The 24,632-nt window shown below is 34.4% G+C and overlaps 1 protein-coding gene across 3 annotated transcripts in view; it reads right to left on the bottom strand.

The window, feature by feature from the left end:
• Nucleotides 1-11,146, bottom strand: part of LOC128675740 (fibrillin-2-like) — a 46,580-nt gene extending 35,434 nt beyond the window's left edge. For 2 of the 3 annotated variants that reach the window (XM_053755342.1, XM_053755346.1), the window contains exon 1: nt 10,936-11,032. In XM_053755342.1, the coding sequence (XP_053611317.1) occupies nt 10,936-10,995 (60 nt within the window). In that variant the 5' untranslated portion in view covers nt 10,996-11,032. Of the gene's footprint in view, nt 1-10,935 lie in introns of all 3 variants that reach the window. The other variant, XM_053755343.2, reaches the window with a different exon arrangement.
• Between the last annotated feature and the right edge of the window lie 13,486 nt (nt 11,147-24,632).

Here is a 24,632-nt window from a genome sequence, read left to right as displayed (position 1 = left end):
AACATCTTATTAATCAACACGTGCTTAGAGTCGATCTCGGATACAAAAGCCAGCATTGTAATTTAGGTAATCATTGTTTCTGTATGTTAATTTTTATTCCTCTAACTTTTATTCCTCCTGTAGAAATTCATTCATTTTATTTTTGTACTTCATAGTAATATCAGAGAGCTTTTTATTTTCATCTTTAGCATAAATAACTCATTGATATCATGATATGATACTATCAGATTAGATACGATAAATTTCAATACAGATACAAACAGAGACAAAATTGTATCAAAGTACAATGGACCCACTAAAGCGCATTTTGCATAAGATTTAATTCGTGCAGCACGCATTACGTCTTAACACGAGCTAACTTAGAGCTGTACTGTTATGTTAGCTATAGTTCTTAATATCTTATCAATAATACACGAGGCACCCATTTTGCCACTAACCATCTTAATGATTAAATGATCATTCATCATGTCTCTTTTTTAAGGCTTTCTTTGTGCAATAAAGAGTATACAAACAAACATACTGACCTCCACTTTCAATTTGCCTTTGGTTACCAGTAGTATATATGTAAGTAGATTGTTCTGCTAACTTTGCAGGAAATATTTTTTAATGTTATTCTTACATATAACGAGGATGCCGGAGAACTTAAATCTTCAAGATTCAAATTATTTCCTGCTCATAACATATTTTTTGAAGAATCTTCATATAAAGCACTTAATATTGTATTCAAAGGCATTCACGCGAGTTATTCCGGTCTGATCCATAAGGGATCAGATTTTCTTTTATCTTGTTATCTATATTCTAAAATTTTTATCAAGTAATGTTTGTCGAGTACTTTGTTTACGAATTGAAATAATCCGCCTTGTCTGTACTTTTATTGTTTTGGTATTATTTAGGTTTTTGTATAATTATATAATAACTGGTATTTTATTTTATTTTTTAATATTTTTGCATTGCCAACTGTTTTTCAATTGACTATACTTATATGTATTAATAATGCAAGGATCGGATCGGACAATAAATGGATAAGACCGGAATTATAATAATAATTGGCGGTGGAAAGGTCTTGTGGATCAGACCGGAATAAGTTATTCTCGCGCCTTTAATTGTTAAGTATGCTCTTAAATCATAAAGGTAACCGATAAAGGAAATTACTCAACTTAAATCAAAGAACATTGAAACAGATCTCATACAAAAATATTCGAAATCAGTTCAAAGCGTTTTGCAAATTACAATTATGTAGTTTAACGTAATTTGATTGGCTAACCTCTGAACATTTTGGTTTTACAAAGGAAACAGTTGTAAAACTATTATTCAAAACAGAGTGCACACTCAAAGTTATTGGTCTATAAAATATTTGCTCGTTTCTCATGAACAAGCGACGGGTGTCCCCAATTGAGCGGTTATTAACGTCCACAGTTACAGCGATCCGGAGGAACGGACGAACAAACATTCCGACTTCGGGACATTACATTTTGAATTTAACTTATTTAGACCCGCTGAACACATTCTGACTTTCATCTGAGCATATTCCCTGTTGATTGAATACAGCTAGTGTGGTTAAGAGCGTCCGCCTGAGATCGAAAGGTCCCAGGTTCGCCTTCTACTCGTGCCACATAAGTTTGCGGTAGGTAGTCATAAAAGTCATGTCATATGCCTTTGGGCAACTTGAATGATTCCTAACACTAATGTTAGTAATTAGTGTAATAACTCCCTCGAAAAAAAAGAAACTAAGCACATGTCTCGTTCACATGTGTAACGCTCGTTCGGGTAAATCGGCACCAATGTATGAAGTAGTATTAATTAAAAAGTTTCCGCTGAATATATAACTACGATTTATTTTCTTCTTCATAGTCGTATGTCCTCATGGCTGAGGGTCGTGGTCATTACGTGGAATGAAGTTCACACAAGTTATTAGTCAACCAGTGTGCAGGTTTCCTCACGATGTTTTCTTTCACCGGAAGCAGGTGATAATCTATGAAAACTAACTATATATGAGTCAGATTGGTATACAAACTCATGTGGCACGAGTAGGATTCGAACATGGGACCTTTCGATCCACAGGCGGGCGTCTTAACCATTACGCCACCACCGCTACCATTTAGAATGTAAATAAAATCGCAAGTTCATCGTGCATTTGTGTAAATTCCCACGGGAGCGAAACTAAAATTAACACTAGTCGTAACGTGTAACATAAAACAACTTAAATTAAATTCCCCATTTAATAATAGTGCGCACCGTAATATGTATGACGGAAAGTGCTAGGCTTTAAAGCTAATCTACTGAGATATGATGTCGATCGATTTGTTATTTACGGTAATGCCTTAGGGTCGATCTCCACTAACCGAAGAAATGTAAGAAAAACAATTAAAATCCCGACATTGATTTTCTTGGGTAATACATAATACACATAAAAAGTTGAACATCAATTTGATCTACTTGTAAAATCTATTTGTCTGCATGGATGTGTCCATTAAATTGACGACGCAAGTTATATTGATCAGTATAACAAAATAGATTTTTAAAACATGTTATTTTTAATCCAAAAGTTAAACTTTTATTAACTGAGTGAATAACTGAGTCACTTGATTGGATTTTTTTTTGTCCAGTGGTACAACTTGATGATGTAATTATTAGTATTATTGACTTAATATAACATCGCTATTTCTTGGCTATTTCTGTAAAGATTCATCATTTTGCCGATTAAAATTAGATTTTTTTGTATATTCGTTTAGATTAGATGACAATGCATGACGTCAAGAAAAGGCTTGTATCAAAAATTTATATTTCAATAAATTACTTATATTTCAACTCGTCCCATCTCTCGGTGGCACAGTGGTTAGGTTCTTGCCACTGAACCGAGAGGTCCCGGGTTCGATCCCCGGTCGGGTCATGATGGAAAATGATCTTTTTCTGATTGGCCCGGGTCTTGGATGTTTATCTATATATGTATTTGTTATAAAATATAGTATCGTTGAGTTAGTATCCCTAGTAGTTTGGGGCTAGCTCAATCTGTGTGATTTGTCCCAATATATTTATTTATTTATTGCTATATTGTAAACAGGCCCTTATAATATGGTGACCACAATTCGATACAATGTAACTTGATACCGCCTTGCCATCATTTATTTAGATAGCAACCATCTCGCATTAGACTTAGGTTTAATGTTAACAATTAGAGCCAGTAATAAAGACGGTACATGTATTTTTTAAACCTTTATTAAAACGTTGATTGTACATGTTAGAGAATATATTGTAATGGATTTTTTGTATCGTTTCTTTACCATTTGCACATTGGAAGGCTTGTAGTCGGTTTTAAATCAATCAAAACTTATTTAGGGTTGATAAACTAATCAAGTATACTATTAGTCATTCGGTGATACAGAACTTTACCATCCTGGCTTTTATTTAGTACGTAAAATGCTGAAAAATGATAAAAATACAGACGATGTTGAAATCCTTTGTAAAGTTTCTGGCACAATTTCTCCTCAACAACAAAAATAGATAAATCTATAGAATTATTATAAACATACAAACTCATAAACGATTACCGCGTTTATGAGTTTGTATGTTTGGGGCGGGCAATCTCCGAAACTACCGAACCGATTTCAAAAAATTCTTTCATTATTAGAAAGGTACATTATCCAACATAGGCTAAAGACTATATTTTATCTCAAAATTCCCACGGGAGCGAAGCTCCGGGCTAGTACATAATATAATAAAATATAAACTCAACAAATTATATTTTGTGCCTGCGTGGTAACGTATACGTGATAAGTACAGACTGGAATGAAATCTGAATGCATTCATTAAATATTTTTTTATTTGATCCCATAACTTCTTACATGGCCCCTATATCTCACAGGACAGAACCAAAATGGACCCAATTTTATTAATTGACATTCCTAATTATGCCCACCACCAGAACTATTAATTACCACACACATAATCAGTTACGGGCTTTTAATAGATTAACTGTTTCACGAAACCAGATTATTTATCGGTTAATTAATAATAGTAGGTTTGGAACGCAGTGATTTAGTGCAAGTGCAATGAGTTGATCTAATAGTAAGATTAATAGTGCATTTAGTATGGTACTTTAACTGAATAGCTCGACTTATCATATTCGGTCAAGTTTTATTACTATTTCTAATGTGATGTTTTGGTCTTTTGTTAATTAGTAATTTCAATCATTCTATTTTCTATTTATTTTTGATTGCTCCAGAATAGGTTGTATTTGTTTGTTTATAAGAAATTTTGTTCATTAAACAACCAATATGGAGTTTGGAATTTCACCTCGTATTCTCGATAATATTTAGACAATTTTTCGCTAAAAAAATTTGTTTATATATAACACAGGTTCCTGCTATTTAGTGACACCACACTCCTCTTTATAATTACACGATATACATATCGTGATAAGTAGAGTAAAATACATTTTACTCTACTTATCTTTAGACGACCTCGGTAGCGCAGTGGTAAAGTGAAAAGTGCCTCTGAACCGAGAGGTCCCGGATTCGATCCCCGGTCGGGTCATGATGGAAATAGATCTTTTTCTGATTGACTCGGGTCTTGGATGTTTATATTTGTTATAAAATATGGTATCGTTGACTTAGTATTAATATCCCATAACACAAGTCTCGAACTTACTTTGGGGCTAGCTCAATCTGTGTGATTGTCCTAATATATTTATTTGTTTTATGTTATACTTAGACTATAGCAGTTATTTATTTAAGGTTTATTGCACAAAAATACAATTTTTAAAAGCACAATTGGCGGATTTTAATCTGAAAGCATTCTTCGTTCGTTCAAGCTAGAAAACGCAGTTACTTAATCCTAGAAAAAAAATATAGCAGTAATAGTTAAAAGTTGAAAATTGAAATGTATCTCGATAAATCGATAGTAATGCACATCAACGGTTAAACAGCAACCGAAACGAGTTGCGATGGCCGATAGACGATCATCGATCAATCATCGAGTCAAGAGGCGCCTTGCCGTCTGCATTCAATGCAGCGGGGTCAACGACCGATCTTGCCGTGTCCACGTTTAATTTCGTTGTGTTTATTTGATTAGGTTGTTGGAGAGAATGTTCTAGATTTCACATTACAAAATATCAATAATAACATATTTAGGGATTTCTATGGTGAAGATGTTGTATGTATGTTTGGTTGAACTTCGTGTATGATAGCAATGATAGCTATCCAGAATCTCGAAATTCCCATGAAAGCAAAGCCGAGTGGCACTGCTAATTACAATTAAGCATTTATATACTTATATACAAAACAATGAGAATGGTTTTTTCGGGTGAAGTTCCCTACTTTACCGGACGAATTTAGATTAAATTTTAGGTACCAGTATTTGAAAAACACAATTCACGGTTTAATACAGAAAGTAATCTTACATAAAAATAATTAAGTTAAAAATAATTTTATACAAAAATTTCAAAACAAGTAGTCAGGCTTGATTTTTGTTTTTATAAAACAATTCACGTTTTCCTCATGTACCAACTAAATTCGACATAGTTACATTAAAATCTTAATATGCTAAAGACAAATCATTTAAGTATGTAACTTTATCTAATTTTGTACTAAACTTCTAAACAGATAAGACATTGCTATTATTACTTTATCTTGTCGCTGAATGTGTATTAATTGGTTAAATAGACACAAATACTATTCACTTTATTCGTCTCTAATTAGAAGGTTAACTTAAGAGTATCTATATATTTACAAGTTTAGGTACAAATTTAATAGAAAATAGTATTTTAATATGTATTCAAACTTTTGTTTCCACCTACTTATTTTTGTTAGTGGCCAGTTTCATAAATAGTTAAAAATCAGTGCCTTTATTTTTAAATACAGAACAAAAGTGAAAAAAAAACTAAAGTATTGCATCGTAAAAACAAAAAAGAGACTCACGCTCAGTGTGCGTAGTGCGACTTTGCTATTTACATCTCACCATCGAGTCGACTCGCAGTGAGACGCAGCTAACCAATCACAGTGCACCATTGTGACGCAACGACAACCATACCATACCATACGCAATATGATTGGTTCGCTGCGTCTCACTTCGAATCGATTCGATAGTGAGAAGTGAAATGTAAAATCGCACTTCGCCCTCAGACATACAAAAACTCACATCGAACAGTAGCATCCAACATCACATGAAAAATAACCTTCAAATTCGTAGACTTGTCCTAGAAAATGTAGAACGAAAATTAAAAAAAAAATCATCAATCAAAATGATTGACAGTGTTATCTGTTATCACAAAATACTGTTCTGAACGACGACCCCGTTTAAACTACATTAGTGACACTGTCCTTAATTAGTACAGCTAATTCGGTTAGGGAGCTACAGGCCTGTATAGTGAAGGTTGGGAGGTAATTCCTACTTACGCCTTGGCTCTTGGCAATCTATTTAAATTAAAGAAGGTTTCCGCTTAAAGGATATTTATTTTTATTTATCTCCGCTAAATTAAATCAGTATTATATGGAATGACAATATTATATGGAATCTTGTTGTCACAAATGTTAATCGATACTATGATGCAAGTGACCCGATGTCAACAATCGATTCGCCCTACAACCAATATATTGAGGTCAAGTGCGACAATATAGTTCTAACATTTGTTTAAATATTAGACAACTTTATTGAAGTTATACTCGTACATAACATTTGAGAGATTTTGTGATAAATTACTCAAATGCTATTGTATTTGTGATGGATAAAAAAACTAAATTAAAGAATTCTCATAATTAATGTTCATTTCAAGCACGAAACGTTGACGCACCCCAAGTAGCGAAAAAAAGTACCAAGTCAAAATTTTTGAAAATTCTTGGGCGCAACTATTACCATAACATCTAACACGTTATTCTTGATACTGTAAATACAAAAGTGGACGTTTCATCATCGCCTAATCATATTTCAGCCGCATATGCTTTCACAGACAGACAGAACTATCTCAAAGTGCTCCTTTGATCGCCGCTTCCTACTGGCACGGACCGGCTCAACGGCCCGTTGTTCCAAATAGGTTGCTTCGATGGGATATCTAATCTGATGAGATATTATATATGTATTGTTGTGGTAAATTATCACGACTATCACTTGTACCGTTTTCATACATAATTATTTTTCTTAATTCCTGATTCTACGGAAAGATTTATCTTATAAAACAACGTCGCTTCCTTCTGTCTGTCTGTTCCTATGCTTAGATCTTTAAAACTACGCATTGGATTCTGATTCGGGTATTTTTTTTTCATTGGTTAGTATGATTCCTGAGGAAGGTTTAGTTATATAATTCATTATGATTTTACACGAGCAAAGCATCGTCAATAGTTAATTCTTCTTTTAACAACTGATTTTATTTATTAAAACTTCATTGCACAACTTTAAAAATAATATATTTATCACACAGTAATAAAAAATCCTTACGAAAATCTATAAGTATTTGTAAAGCTTTCTGTCAATCAAATGACATTGATTTCTTCGGAAACCAACGCAGTTATATTATCTAAATGTGATCATGTGAAATGTGTGCAGTGAATAAAAAAATATCTTAGGTATTTTATTTAATAATTATTATTTTATCAATCTTCTTTACGACGCTACTCTGTGGCTCCACCACTCAGATTTCCAAATATAACTTCTAAACGGCATTGTTTTCTCACCAAATTTTTGAGATAACACAGTAATATTTACATTGAAACTTCAGTGAATTCGTTTTTGTCTCTGTATTGTATAGTTTACTTAAACCAGTTAATATGTAACATCAAGTTATTCTTTGCTTGATGATATTGTATCCAAGACATTTCACAAAAGCGAAATTTACTCTTATCGTCATTATTTAAAGGACAAAGACTTTGAAGGCAAATCTTTATTTAGATATGCATACAATAAACAAAATAAAACTAATTTAATTAAATGAATAATCATAATCGTCATCGATAGCCCTTTAAACCCCACTGCTGGGTAATATAAGCCTCTCTCAACCTTCGACCTCCGATCTTTCTCAAGTCATCGACCCATCTTGCCTTGGGATACCCTACGGTTCGCTTGCCATCTATAGACCACCATTCTGTTAGCAACTTTCTCTATCATGACAATCGTACTTCGGCTTGCCAGGTGTCCTGCTGAGTTACATTTGAGTTCCACAACACGTTTTCCGATATCCTGAACTTTCGTTCAATTTCGTTCAAAGAAAATGTTCAAGCTGAACATACTTAGAACTGAATTATACTAACTAGAATTTTGTTGTGAAGATAATATTGTTCGTACTTATTATGTCATAGCGATATGATAAAATCTTAAAGTACGCTTGTGTAGACAAACACGCACTATTTACTGTATAGATTGCTGAAACTCTACACTTTGGACCGCGGCATCATTATGAATTAGCTAGCAGTTTAAGGGCTTAAGATATCCTAACTAATATTAAATGCGAAAGTAACTTTGTTTGTTTGTTACTCCATCAATCTTCTTGAAATTTTGCATAAGTATATGTAGTTTGAAGTATGGAGAAGGACCTGTGAGAAGGACATAGGGTCCCTTTCATCCCGGAAAATTAACGCGGGCGAATCCGCGGTAAAGCTAGTATTATATATTTTAATACTGAACTCGTTTATTTAAAAAAATATAATTTAAACAAACGACTAAATAAGAAAATAAATACAAAAATATAACTAGGAGACGTCTGCTAAAAAATAATTTTTCCATAACAACAAAATGACGTATTTTACTCGTATTTTCTAATGTCTTTTATCTGCCTGATAATCAAACACTATGTGGAATTTACCTTAGTTTCTGTATATTGTAAATATTAAATTTTTGCTTTTAAACAACATTAAGATAATTCTGCGACCATGCGACATTTCACCGCTACGATAATTTCCTATTCCTAAGCAATACGTTGGGTCCTAAAATTTTATAACGCACTGACAATAGCAGCCGAAGGGACAGTTAACTGTTGGTTATAATTCATAACGACTTACAGTAAAGTGCAACACAATGGCGAATTAGCTGCGAGAGGTTTAGGGCCAATGTCGACAAGTCTATTAATCTTGTTTTACACTATGTTGACGATGTCTGAAATGATATAACCGCTGAGCTTAGAACGGTTCTGACTTCATTGTTGGCACGTCGTAGTCGTAAAATACCGTAGCATTTGCTTAATGTATGACAATCATACATTTGTAAGCCGTGGTGGCCAATTCAGGTAGGCGCTTGACTTGCATTCGAGTTCACATTTTAAGCTTTCAAGAGTTTCTGAAACCATTTGGATCGACAAGATTCTCAGTTGAGCTTAGCTGTTGTGTTGGGTTCGGAAAAATCTCATATTTATACAACACGAGAAACATTCATCGACCGTCGTCGTGTGCGTGGCACCACGGCAATAAACTGAACGTTCTGCTAGTGCACTAGCGAAGCGTTCAGTTTAATTTACTTGCTTTTACTATATTATAGTAACTTGTCATCAAATTTTGTTACATTTGTTTAGGTGCCTTAGAAATTCAGACACAGATTGGAACATCTAAAATATCTTACTCGGTAAGGAAACGAAGAACTAATAGGACACTGCCGTAATATAGTTTTGTTATCAAAATAATTGAAATATTAATGTCATCACTTTGTCCAATAAATTTGTCCAGGTGGCGATAGCATCAAATACGGAAGAAAATATACCTTTGGCTATTCATGAATCATTGGCATGGATTTTTCATATGTGAATGTATGCCAGTTTTTAGCAGTAACATGTGTTATATGTAATAGAGTTTATTAAGCGCATAGACTGATTTCAAAATAAATAATGGTCAAAACAAAATGAAACTGATATCAAAATATTATATAAGTCTCAATAAAGTAGTATTTTTTCTTTCAGAACATAAAACTAGGATAAAGTTTGAAAATTTTACAAAACAACGTAAAGTTACATTTCACATTTGTGAACATGATTTATTCAAAAATATAGTAGGCGCTTTCAGAAGCCTATCGTTTAGACAAGTTGAAAGCAGAAGCTTTTGCTCAAGTTTTTGCTCAAGAAACAATTTTAGTGTAAAGCTAGATATTCTAGAAAGTCTTTAATCACCTGAAAACTACAGAAGTAGTTTAGCCTATCACTTCTTTGTCAACATCTACCTTGTTATTATTTGGATTATTATCATTGTTTAATAACATTGGTAATACGTTTAATCAGACATTGTACTTCCTGCTCTAGTATTAGTATGGACTCAGATTTCAGGTGATTAAATACTTTCTAGAATATCACTGATCTAGCTTTACACTAAAATTGTTTCTTGAGCAAAAACTTTTCAAATTGATAAGGTTCCCGTTTCTGCGGTGACTCACTAGTTTAACATTCCTCTACTGAAAATTAAGCAAAAGTAGTTTTTAAATGTTACACATACAAATTAAGCACATCATACAATATATGTTTCAAAGCAGATACGATAGACATAAAGATTCCCACACAACTGAATTTAGCTACGGACGTGATATTTCGCTGCGATTGCGCAAATCACTAGCCTTCGAGCGGTTCCTCCTCTGATAACAGGACCAGCCGATGGTAACCCTGGCCCTATTTCATCAGGATGTGAGAATTTGTCACGATTTTGTTATTCCAGAATTCTAAGCAAATTTGAAGAGAATTCCAGAAGTTGCAAAATGGACTTGAAAAGTTTTGAAGTTGAAACTGGTAAAGTTACAGATGATGTTGATGATGATGATGATGAAAGACATCAACCAAACTATTGATTTTAGTAGAAAATTATATCTAAGACAAATTAATTATTGTATCTGAAATTATTCACATGTCAAGAAAAATAAGTTCAATTCACATGAATAAAAAGTAAATTAATAGACAATTTGGCACCTATACCAGAAAATTTCTCCAATCCAAATAAAAATTAATCCAAACATTTTCATTAACATTACGTAATACGATACCAATTTTATTATATTCGAGACAATAGGCGGCAAGCGGGATCCGTCCAGAAAAAGGAACATTATCCTTAAGGGGATTAATCACAATTTACCATGCCACTGGTTCCTCTAGAACACCCAGAGAGATGCGTGGTTGCCGCGTTGCTTCCACCGCCGGATGGAAGATAAGCGCTGAGAAGCGCACAATGGGAGGTCTGCTCCGTTCGGCAGTACTCTCCCGACTGACAAGCAAAATTGCGAGCTTTATCAATGAAGCGCGCGCGCACGTTTGCCCAACCACTTAGATCGATGGTGCTTCCGTTATGTTATTAGTGGATGTTATTCTTTACCCAAATGTTTGTTTATTGCGTTCGCTTTAACGCCTTGTGTACTCGCTTTTGATATTGATACTTCATTTATTCCCGTGCTTTCGATTGCAAGCGTGGATGCCTTTTGACCTAATTCAGCGTTGATGTTCGATTATTTTCTTCTAATCTGTTTTAAGTTATGAATGTCCAAATTATTTAAATGTAACCATTTCCTTCGTAGTTTAATCTGTCACATATATATGTTTGTTTATATTATATGTGATATTTAAGAAAGGATAGATCTCTTTCAAAAGAGTCGATGAAAGACTTCAGTATTTATTCTAACTCCTGAACAATTCTAATCTAAGTAAGTCCTGGATTAGATCCTAATAATATAGGTATCGGATCAAGTAATTGGTTAGGACTACTTTGTGAAGGAAATGTGATCATTACGATTTGTACTGTAATAACTTCTAACACAAAAGCTAAATTATGCAAAGGGAATTCAAAATCATCATTTGTACATTAATAATATCCTACAATTGGAACCAATTAACATCAGTGAAAACTCTGAAATGAAAGAAGTATCGAATGATGTAGTCGAATGTCATTTGCTTAAAGCAAGGAATGATGTAATGGTATATTTGTTCCTTAACTCTATATTGAGTTTTATGTGCATAAGTATTATTATTCTTTTAACACTTGGTTCCACATACTGTCTGATCAATTATGACATCACATCCAGAATTAAAGCCTAGCTCTTCCAAAAAACTGTTTAATTACACTAAAGTAAAGAGTAATGCTTCTGATAAATATTTATTCATTTGCAGTGAACCAAGCAACCCTGGGGCGACCTTCGAATACCAACTCGGTGTGTAATGCAAAATGCGTCAACGTCAACTATTAACACTGTTGGTTTTAAAAAATGTGTTTTTGGCACTTAACCGGCAGAAGTCATATGATTTCAAAGAATCAATTTCGATCAGGTATGACGATTTGAGACGTGAGTGCCTATTACTATACGTACTTATGGAAGACAACCGTCTGTAAAAGTTGCTTTTACAGAGACAGCAAAATTCCTTATTTGAAACACTGTTTTTTATAAATACTTACTTCAGAATACTGCCGGCCTGGTAAAGGTATACTTACTTATAATAATGTTTACACACAGGAACCAAAGGTAAAATTAAACGTTAAAAAAAAATTTACGATAAATTTTCTTGTTCGTCCATCGACATCATATTTTCACGTGATGTACTTAAATAATTTGTTTACAGTTCCTATGTAAGCGTATGTTCCTATGTAAGGCGATCTGGCCTAAAAATGAAATCGAAGAAGGATAAAAAATATCGTCACTATGTTTCTATGTTCAAGTATACACATCGTACATCACACATCACGTATTCGTACATCACATAGGAATATGACTCGAACGAGATTTTATTTCTGCATTATAAATATTTTGTGATGAAAGCGATTCTGTACTATCGTTCTCTTGCCGTTACATATAGTAGGTAGGCATTATCTTCAGCTTGATTTTTGTCTATTCTACAACATTTGCTTAGTGCATGGCCATACAATGCGAGTGGCCCATATCTGGTTCTGTGTTGATCGTTCGTCTCATGGACATGTGTTCAGGTGTCGATAGGTATTGTCTTCAAGTCACCTAGTTCGGTGTCGGTTGCCAACTCTGTATGTGTATTGATTGCTGTGGGAACAATCAACTCTACTTTAGACATATATTTATACTAGCTACCTATGTTACTCCTGAACTTTTTCTCTATTTCTGTGCCAAATTTCGCCATCCAGTTTATGAAGTTTATTACAAAAAAAAAAACAAATAATTTCACATAATTATATTAGTTCGGATTAGTATATGATGTATATATATTTTTTAACAGCATTCGATCACTATTGTGAAATGTTTCTGTTTAATTTTGTTTTAATTTATTTACTTTTACTTAGTGTATTGGTCCATTGACCATTGGACAAAAGTCTCTTTCGGCATTTCTTCCCAACAGTGATCGTTCCTAAAAGCCGGTAATATAAATAAATATATAAGGGGAAATCTCACAGATTAAGTCACTCACAATCACACAGCCGCAGCGTATCTATGTTAGATACTTGTGTAACTCAACGATACTATATTTTATAACATATACATACATATAGATATATAGATCCAAGGCCCGGCCAATCAGAAAAACGTGACCATCATAACCCGACCGGGGATCGAACTCGGACCTGACGGTTCAGAGGCAAACACTTGACCACTGCGCCACCGAGGTCGTCAAAGTAAGAAGAATAGAAAGTAGAGAGAGTAGTTTGTAGCTATCGCCCTTCGTCCACTTTCAAATATCGGTAGCACCTTTTTTTGTTGTTGACAACTTTTTAAAACCTTCGAACATAAATCACAAACTCCTCAACGTGATAATACAAAGCACATAAATTCCTCATTTACAACTGGGTGACACAAAAGCGGTCAAAATACGCGCAGGTATTTACTGCAGCATCGGCTTACTCTGTTTAATCAGGGATTTGCTCTCACTAATTCATTGCATACCATTCACCTTGCATAGACATAGGAACAAATAGACCTTCTTATTGTTTCGTATCGTTCCTAATCCATATCCTACCGTGGATGTTGTAATGGACTGGAATACGCGACAAATAAACATATCCTTAGCAGCCGAAAAGTATCAATAGCATTTCCAACGAGCGGAATGTTATACATTCACAGACGAATTTTTGAATTTTTTCGTTTTTATTTTTTAAGGTGAAAGTTCGTCTTTATAGTTATATATATATAGTTTCGTCTTTATTTTTTAAGTGGTGAAGGACACCTTAAAAAATAAAGACGAAAAAATTGCTTTGACCGTGCTTCACAGCCTGACAAATTATATTAAGTACAATTTAATAAACAAAATAAAGTCGTTTTCCTAACTGCTGCCAATCTATGTCTTTAAAAAATAATATGTTTTGGCTTGTCTACTACCCATTACAATGCCTATGGTAATCACATAGAAACTGTGCAATCTTATTTTTATCATCTCTAATTAAGCCACGTGATGACGGCGAATTTTTGTGTGGCACGTCATCGAGACGTGCGAAAATTATGTAATGATGCACTTAGGTACCTACAACTGCAAGGATATTTTAAAGAAATTGGTCAAATCATAAGGTTTTATACGTTTGCATTAATTCTGCAACACAAAACTGAAAGCCTACCACGAAACATACAAACTCGTAGCACTTTACCGAAGTAACAAGTTAGTAATCTGTGACGTTACAACTAACGTCCACATGAACAGTCTCTTTTTCCCATATCGTGTAAAAAAGAGAGAACGTATGGACGCAACAACGTGCTACGTGTTTTATGTTTCATAGTAGCCCCTCAAAAGGGCAATCAAAGTTATAATTAATTTATTTATCTTTATTATAAAAACATGTAAAAGGCGGACTTAAAGCCTGAGTTTTCCAGTCAACTGTACGTGATGCAGAGAGAAAGAAAATTGGAGTGAGTGAAACGAGAGAAACAAAACCATACAATATTTTTTTAATTTCTAAACATATGTTTACGATATTTTAAAGTGAATAGATTTACCTATATGTTTGTATAATACATTCAAACACTACATTACTAAAATTTGTACATACATGGATTCAAAAATGTGCCCGTTTCTTTGCTGGCACTGGAGCTATTAGTAAAAAAAAATACCTAAATATATGTAAGTATATAATAATAATCTACCGTTTACGATTTGTTTCAATAAACCAAATTCGAACAAAATATAATTTCGTGAAACAGCTCATACAACTCACAGTGGTCTTAGAAGCAGAGATGAGATAACATTCTAACGTGTAATCATATCCAAACAATGTTCCCAAGCATTTATTTAAATTACATAACCTACGTGTTTTAACTCGTTGCTCGTTTCAAATTAAATAATCTAATTACAAAATTTATACTTAAGTATTTACTTAAGTATAAACTTAAGTATAAAATAATCTAATTACAAAATTTATACTTAAGTATAAACTTTGTGATTAGATTATTTAATTTGATTAATTACTCCGCCATTATTATACTCGACGACCTCGGTGGCGCAGTGGTAAAGTTCTTGCCACTAAACCGAGAGGTCCCGGGTTCGATCCCCGGGCGGGTCATGATGGAAAAATGATCTTTTTCTGATTGGCCCGGGTCTTGGTTGTTTATCTATATATGTATTTGTTATAAAATATAGTATCGTTGAGTTAGAATCCCATAACACAAGTCTCGAACTTTGGGGCTAACTCAACCTGTGTGATTTGTCCTAATATATTTATTTATATTTATTATTCATTATATACTCCGCAAAGAAAGCCGCGTAAAAAAGCTTTTTTAAATTACGATGATATTCAAATTTAAATATTAATGTTAATTTCCTATTTACTAATGTTGTTCTTAACCTTGACGTTGGCAAAAATCATCGTTTTAGCGAACGATGGAGCCATAACACAAGAAACTTAGAAATTTGATGTAGTACAAAAGTCGAACGCTTAGGTAGATGAATCGCACAGTTAAAGTTGGAATAGGCATACTTGGTTCGAAGAGAAAATTATCGATGGACCGAGGCAGCACAGAAGTGGTGGCAGGAACAGAGACCAATTGGTAAACCACCAGCTCGCTGGTCAGAGTACACTGTTTGAGTTATTATACATTACCACGCACGCTCGCACCTCAAGGCCATCTATCTTCTATCTATATATAAAACTCTTGCGTTACTGAGTAACTGACTGACAGACAACGCACAGCCGAAACTATACTGGGCGTAGAAAGCTGAAATTTGGTATGTATATTAGGAAACTAATTTTTACTCACATACGAAGTTGTGGACAAAAGCTAGTCATACTTAAGCATAATCTTGTCGAACTTGTGAGTAATATATTCGTTACACTTGAAACTAAAATAGCCAGCTATTATTGACCTCCAAATAAGGAGCCAATAAATATAGAGCAATATAACACATGATTATGTCGATATGTTATAAAGACATTTACTGCCAAGTGTTTGTAATTGTTCAATTAACTACTGTATTTGGTAGTGATGCCATTCTGTCTGCCTACACTATCTAAGATATTATATATAGGTGCTCATTATTATATATTGGCTTATTACACGACGACTGTTTAAAAAGTGATATATTTTGTACGCGACGTATTTATTTTCTAGGGTACCGCACCTCACTTCATGTAGGTTCCTCTGGAAGTGCACAAGAGATGTTTTCTTTTATGTTTATTTTCGTGAGCAGGTGGTGAAACCCTCCTGGGCACCTGGGAAGGGAGGCCCCGGTAACGCCGGACTCTTACCGGCAAAAACACCACTGCTCGCGGAAACGTCCGTTGTTTCCAGCACCCTCTGTCAAGGGACAGTGTCTTTGTTTTCTTGTGCACAAGAGTTGCTAGGGCCCGCGACTTCGCTCTCAACCGATTGTTTAGATAACTATAAAGTAACATTTGGGCCTGTGATGCCACAAAGACAAAAAATAACCAGAAGAAGAACTATTTACTAGAATCGAACCTACAATTTCTAATCAATTCTTCACACCGTTCGCCTACATTAATGGAAATCAACCCAAATAGTAATTTTAATTTTATTTGAAAAACTAAGGGACCCAACAGTGAGTTTTCCCTAGCTATTCATGAATAGCTAGGGAAAAAACACGAGAAAGTTGTGATTTTGCTTTATATATAATTAAACTGTAAAGCCTTTACACGGGTAGAGTTAGCTATAGAAGAGACTTCATAGCACAAACTACCGTTTACCATTAAGTTTTGACCCTTAAGCAGAGGTAGATCTTGGTACAAAGGTCCGTAACAGTACCTCTCTCTCATTGACTGCTGCGGCAGACCAGCAGTGCTTGCATTGTTGTGTTCGTTCAGGTTTGAAGGGCGAAAGAAAAAAGTTGGCAACACGCATATGAAACACCCGGTGTTGGAGGCGTAGATATGCTGTTGTGACCACTTTGCCAGTTTGCGTGTATGGTAATACGAAAAAAAACCTTGCTACTGTACTTTATACCCGTATATCATCTAGTCACATAGCTTTCATACTAAGTTAACTAATGGGGCAGTTACTGGTATAGACCAGTAACTGCCCCATTAGTTAACTTAAGAAACTTAGAGAAACCAGTAGACGCATCAATAGTGATGCGTCTACTGGTTTTCTCTGATGTCTACTCTACCCGTCTACCTCCGGCTTAAAGCTTAATTAGGACATAATCTCTAGTTTATTATTCATATCCTAAATCTGGTTATAATTATCTATATCAGTAGATTGCGAACGAAGCGGCGCTGTGCGTGTCAACAGCCATGTTTGTTGTGGATATCTAATCTGTGTTTGCAGCCTCCTTACTGCTGACCTAATTATCTCTGTTGTTTTATAGAAATATTGAAATTGGCTGAAAGTAGAGCATCTGCTGGGTACACGAAACTGTGGGTTTCCTGTAGCCGATGGCGGTCCTTCAGCCGAGGTATCAGAATTAAGTTCTGCAGCGTGAAGATTGGAAAAATTTCAATGTTTTAAGTCAAGACGAATCAAATGCCCCTGCGTCTAGTTTTCTCCCCTTCTTGACGAAAATATTTCTTTAAGTATATCGTTCCAGTTCTTCCTGTACTCCTTTTACAACCTCTCGGTGTGCACTCTTTTTAGCTGGTCTAGAATCACCCATCTTTGTTTAGGGTTTGGCTGACAGAGAATACCTTAGTCCAGCTATGTTTAATTTAACTTTATTACATGGCTTTTTTCCTTTTTTTCTTTTTTCTTTTACATAGAATTTTTCCTCGTCAGGAATTTGCGGAAAACTCTCCACTCTCTCTGCACTTAAGACTGAATTTGCCAATTTACCCTTCATAAATTACGCGATTACGCCACTCGGAATTTCGCAAGTTCACCTGGTAACTACTTGAAATGGGAATAGCCGCATTATTTTAGGGCAGTTCGATAAAAGTATAAATTGTTAATGATTGGTTACGGAATCTTACCCACAAGAATCTCCCATATCTCCCAAACAATTGATCTAATGAAAATGTTCGTGCAACCAATTGTGATATCTAAAGTTCTAACGCGTTAACGGCCTCTATCGCCCTATCTCGGAAACCTTGGGGGCTTTTTAGAAATCGTACAATTTATCATTCGCTTTTATTAGGAAAAATGGTCCAATATAGGGTTCCGTTCAGAAAAAAATATCTATGATGCAGAACGAAATATGGTTTGAGATTAGAAAAAAGTATTTAGTGTAATGGTCACCGACTCATTGTACTCGTGCCACATAGGTTTAATAATAAGGTAATTAGGTACCTAATAGTAGTTTTCATAGACCATCACTGACCACAATAACCCGTCTGAAAGCTGTGTAGGTGCCGCGGCTATAGCTCGTAGATCAAACAAACATAATGGAGACCATTATTTTAAAAGATAAAACTTGTGACATTCAAGTGATGCAATATGTGGCCCAAAAACCCGTAACCCGGTTACTTATAGGAAACTTTATTTTACAAAATAGAAGAAGTTAGAATATTTGGAGGTACCTACTTATCACTGTAAAAATAAACGAGGCGCGAAATTGTAATTTATTGTTGGAAATCACTCTAATAAAAATCGTAACAACAAGTTATTAGATAGTATAAGTAGGTACTATAAATACTTCTCTAGCTATCTCCAAGCCAAAACCGCATCCGTTTTGACATGAAAGAAGGACAAAAATACTTTTAGGTATATACCACGGATATAATAAGTAGGTACTTCGTGTACGAAGTATGTATTAATTCCATAGTATCTTTGTTCAGTCATAGATCAACAAAGACTAAGAAACAATCGACAGAAGAAACGTAAATAGTTATTTTTCACACATGCATGCATCAATAGCGGCTGTGAAGGCCGAAATTGTGAAAATGTGGTATTATCCAGCTTTATATCCCTTATTCAACTTGAACGACATCCACTTATCCTCCTGCCATATTCTAAGACAGAGAACTGCAAACCTCGACCGGAATACACCTGACGTTCACAAAATTCCTACGTGAGCGACGCCACCGCACTCAGCTAGTGCAATAGAAAACAAGGAAGATAGTATTGTTATTTGCTTACAGTAGTTGATATGCATTTCGAGATGCACCAACCACAAAGTGGGTCGCATACCGGCTCTTATCAATGTGATTGCTGAGCCGTGATAAGACGATTTGATCACACCTCTTTATTGTTATGCATAATTAAGATTGATGATCTTTTTAACTGTCAGCCTAGTACGGAAACTAGATATAAATAATACGGTATTATGTATACCACGATTGGAGCCAGTAGTGGCGTAGCTACTCGTAGGTACCTATACAAAAGCCTGGGGCAATAAATAACCAGCCTCCCCCATCTTTTAAAATCGTTTGTTCTACATTCGTCAAGTTCAGAAAGGTTGGGAATTCACCTGTTTTTTTTTTCTAATAAGTTGCCTTTATTAAAGTCGCGTTCCTGTAATCAGGTCTATTTATATTCCAAAATCAAATCATTTATTTAGAAATTAGGCACAGGCCTTCACATAGTGCCTTCACAGGCACTTTTGACGTCATATTCTAAATTAAATAATATTTACCAATGCTACAAACTACTAGCATTCTGAATGTGGGAGAATAATCATATCCTATTAAACGAGCAATATTTATACATAAGACCAAAGAAAAGATGGGAAGATGTATTCAAGGAAAGATGTGGACCAGGGTGGAGGAGACAATCCAGCGACAGAGATTATTGGAGGAAGCTGGGGGGGCCTACTATGAATTAAATAATAATATAAAAATACTTTTAATAAATTTAATAAATGTTAATTATTCTATACTCAAATGTTTTATAATAATATAATGTTTTGTAATAGAAAAAAATGCTATTTATATTTTATTTATACATATATTTTGTTATCAAAAACTAAATACTATTACTTAATTTTAAAAAATAATAATCATTTGTAATGATAACATGTTGTTATTTGTAGCAATCCATCAATTAAAGTTATTACATAATGCCATTAAAACGTCAAGAGTCTATTACTTTAGTCTAATTTATGTACTTTGGGGGTGCGCCTACGCTCACGCGCGGTATTCCCATTCTTTACAATAAACATTATATTACTCGATTTTAAAATTAAGATAATCACCATGTTAATCGAGTAAAGCAAAATAAGCTAAAATATGTTTTGTCACTATCGCACATTATATAATCAAATGTGACAGAATATATATTTACACATATACAGATGACAAATTTTAGCCTAGAGTAAGTTTTTCTTTATTCAGTTTTCGTTATGTATTTCGTCATCTTACTACTAATACCTACATCAATTTATGAATAACAGGGTACCTAAGTAAGTAGATCATCTGCGCAGTGTTTAATACCGTCTGCAGTCAGAAGAACTAGGCCTGTGTTCGAATTGTAACGTTGTCAAATATTTTAAAATTTTAAATGATATGTGTAGATAATTGCTATTTAATTGAAGTTAAATATAAATAAGTATATAGGAACAAATAATACAGATTGAGTTAGCCCCAAGGTTCGAGACCAAGAACCAGGTCAGTCTGCAAAATATAAATTTCTTATATAAAAAAAATATAATTTTTCATTTGAACTACGGTCTGATGAGAGAGAAAGAGATAATAAATAATTTCACCATCACCGTATAAAAATATAACCGCCATTTAAAACATTAAATATTATTATTAATTATTTTTAAAACTAATTGTGCATTTAGGATTTTTAATCATCATCTTATCGAGTGTGTTATTGCTAACACTGGTGTCACATTTTATTCAAGTCGCCTAAAGGCATCTGACATGACTTTAGCGAATACCTATCCCGCCAATACAGGGGTGTCACACTGACGCGCGTTGTCTACTTTGCGGCCTAGGATCTTTTATCATAGTACCCTATAATTACACTGCCTCTCTCACTGCTGTTTGGCAGCTGAAACTGATTTATACAATGTTGTAAAAGGTCTGCCTCTGGTCAAATGAACTGAACTGACTGGACTCGAACCCGGTAACTCCAGTGTAGCCACAGACTTAATATATTAACCGTAGCAGTCTGGCATGATAACCATTAGGCCATCGAGGGCTTCAATTCTTAACTGTTTTATTCTGGCTAAGTACATAGGTATATTGAAAATGTGAATGGTAAAGGTACCATTGCCCAAACGCACGGCTGAAATGCCCAAACTTTCATAAGTAAGTAAGGACCTAATGAAAGTTTGGGCATTTCAGTTAGGTACGTGATCCGACAGTCGACACCTACCTATATAAGTATAAAACCTTTACTAGGAACACGGCATATGTAATTATACCTACTGCTGGTTATAGCATATTCCGTGATTAAACGTTGAAATAAGAATGGCATCTTTCAATTGACTTCAATCCTGCTTTAATCATAATTTACCTACATTACACTGTTGTCGAGTGCACGTGCGATTAATAACATATCCGCCCCCACGGAAGACCACCTGACGACATAATCTTGCAATTTTCAATGCATTTATCCCATATTCTCGATTGAACTAGATTAGATTACATAGTATGTGTGGTAAGAATACCTCAGGCTCCTTTATTGTCTGTACAAATTGCACAAAATATTAGAGCAATTTTTTCAAATGTGATTTGTTGCTATAATAATTTTATCAGGCGTAATTATTTATTAAAGTGCTCAAAGCCAAGAAGAACCAAGTAACCAAGTAACAAGAGAATACCTTTAGCCTGTGTTTCCACCAGATATGTGCCAGGATGTTTAGCGAGGCATGTGTTTTTGGAGAACCAATAGAATCATTCATTTACACGTGTGTCACACGACATGTATGAACATTGTATGAACAGATTCCGACTTAAAAAGGTTAGGCGGTCTTTCGTGGGTCAAAGTGTTAAATTGTTCAATAAACTCCCTGTAGGGGCTATTAACTTGCCAATGCCAAAATTTAAATCATATATTAAAAATGCTTTAATGGCTAATGCTTATTACACGATTAGCGACTATTTAAATGATAAAAAACCTTGGACCCTTCCTAAAACTTCCACCTCTCACACTTGATTTTAATTTTTTTATTATTATTTATATATTTTCTTGACATGTTTATTACATATATTTTGACATTTACTTGTAAAACATATACGTGATTTGTGATCTTCAAGTGTCTGAAAGTAACTATTATGTTAGATTATGGAGATCGAGTATGTCATGCACATTCAAATGGTCAAACCGGTAGCGGCGTCGTGGATCGGGTCGGGAGGTTCCCTCTATTGTGGTTGAGCTTCGCGATGGCTGACTCACGCGTCAACTCGTGAACAGGTGCTGCCGGGGGAACTGGTCAGCTTGATCTTTTATTAAAAGTTTTTTTTTGTTTGGTTAATTATACATATATATATAAGTATATATATTTTCCTTTCATCAGCACTTGATCACAATCATATGTTTCAGTATACCTTTTGACCATGTACTTTATTATGTACTTACTTATATTATTGATAAAAAATTATACATAAATTTATATTTAAAAAATGGTAAGCCCTTCTGGCATAATAGGGACCAACACTGTTTGAATGAGTTTCTTTCGGCATTTCTTCTCAGCAGTGGTCGTTCCGAAATGCTAGTAGTTTGTAGCTTTGGTAAACATCATTTAATTTAGATTATGACGTGAAAAAGTGCCTGTGAAGGCCTAATTTCTGAATAAATGATTTGATTGATTTGATTTGATTCGACATATTTAAAATTCGCTCAATTCGCGCAAAACGTAGGCAGATCACTTATGTTCAAATCGTTGTAATGAATTACGACCTTTCATTGTATAGAAGCAATACAAAGTAATCACAGGAATTCCTTCATTAATCCACACATCATCTGATCTTCATTGGGCAAACGGGCCAATAACAAACTTCAAAAAGTCGTTGTAGTCCACTGGATTAAATTCAGACGAAGTCCACACCAACTAGAGAATACAGAATCTATTTACTCCAACTTAAGCGTCCACATATAAATTACTTTTGGTTTTCTTTCAAATAAATAAATACATTAATATTAGAGTCCACTGTTGAACGGGATACCAATTGTTACAAATCTTTCTCTTCTCAAATCTGGCAACTCCGCTAATCTTTCAGACTTAAAAAAAAAACTCTTTCTCTTTCGACATCCCGTACAACATATACACAGATGACCAGCTCATAACCAAATTCCATGCCAGGTGCCCATAATAAATTGGTTTCACTTCACCAACTAATTAGGTACAGTCACGCGAACTAATTCACAATTCTCATTCCAATGTAACAAAGTATAAAATCGAATGCTTTTATATCCATATCATAGCACGTGACTGTACCTACATTGGTATCAATATTGGACCTTTTGTAAAAGTCTAGTTTAGTGGGCTAGACGTTATCTTCATCTGACCTTAGCCAATAGTCTCCCAGAGGTCCTAGACCTGAATACTGGATGGCCAGCTCACGATCCGATCAGTTGTAATGGAGATGGAACGATTGGTTCAGGCAACCACTTTATTCTGTCATCGCTTGTGCTGTAAATAGAACTAAAGATGTATGCCATTTGCAGCACATTGTTAACTGGAAACTGGAAGTAAGTAGGTATTATATAATCTGTGACAGGAATTAGGAAAATATCTGTACTTGTATGTAAGAGTAGATGTTTATGGCAACTTACCGTAATGTAAAGGTATTATGTAATATTGCGTCTACTCGATACCTTCTTCTTCTTAGCATATCGACTCTGGCTACATCCATACATCGACGATACCACCTACTATTGATAGGCTATAGATATGGTAGTTGTTCAGTTTATCACTGTTACATCATATCATAATACAGATGGCTTTAAAGTCAACTATTGATAGAGTACACTATCGATTTTTACAATAAATCTGGCTGATTATTATGCTTTATACTAATTATCTGTCTGTACCTATTACCATAGATCAACAAAAAGACAGAATTACCCTGTCATTATAATATTTAATTTTATAAAAACACATTAAATGAAATCTTTCTATTCTCGGGGAGTATTCTCCCCGCTAGGAAAGATTTCATTACCTGTTATGCTATTATGGATTGTAGAACAGCGATTACGAAATAAAAGATAATTGTCATCTATTAAAAACGTATATTTTGGTCAAAACTACCACTATTCAATACTTTGGCTTGTGGGATTCTAAGGAACTTAATTATTCGTAATTGCCTGTGAGTACTTTCTTAAACACTTTTTGTCTCCAACATTTGTGACGTCACTTGTGCCCACTGCATAGATTTAGTAAGTACCATGGATTTAATAAGCACTTCGTACAAGTACCTACTAATTCCATGGTACATGGTACTACATGTAAGTACTTCGTACAACATGGCCCC

The sequence above is a fragment of the Plodia interpunctella genome, chromosome 15 (assembly GCF_027563975.2).
Source record: "Plodia interpunctella isolate USDA-ARS_2022_Savannah chromosome 15, ilPloInte3.2, whole genome shotgun sequence".
Lineage (NCBI taxonomy): Eukaryota > Metazoa > Arthropoda > Insecta > Lepidoptera > Pyralidae > Plodia > Plodia interpunctella.
The sequence above is the reverse complement of the archived record's forward strand: the minus strand, read 5'-3'. Positions and strand labels throughout refer to the sequence as shown.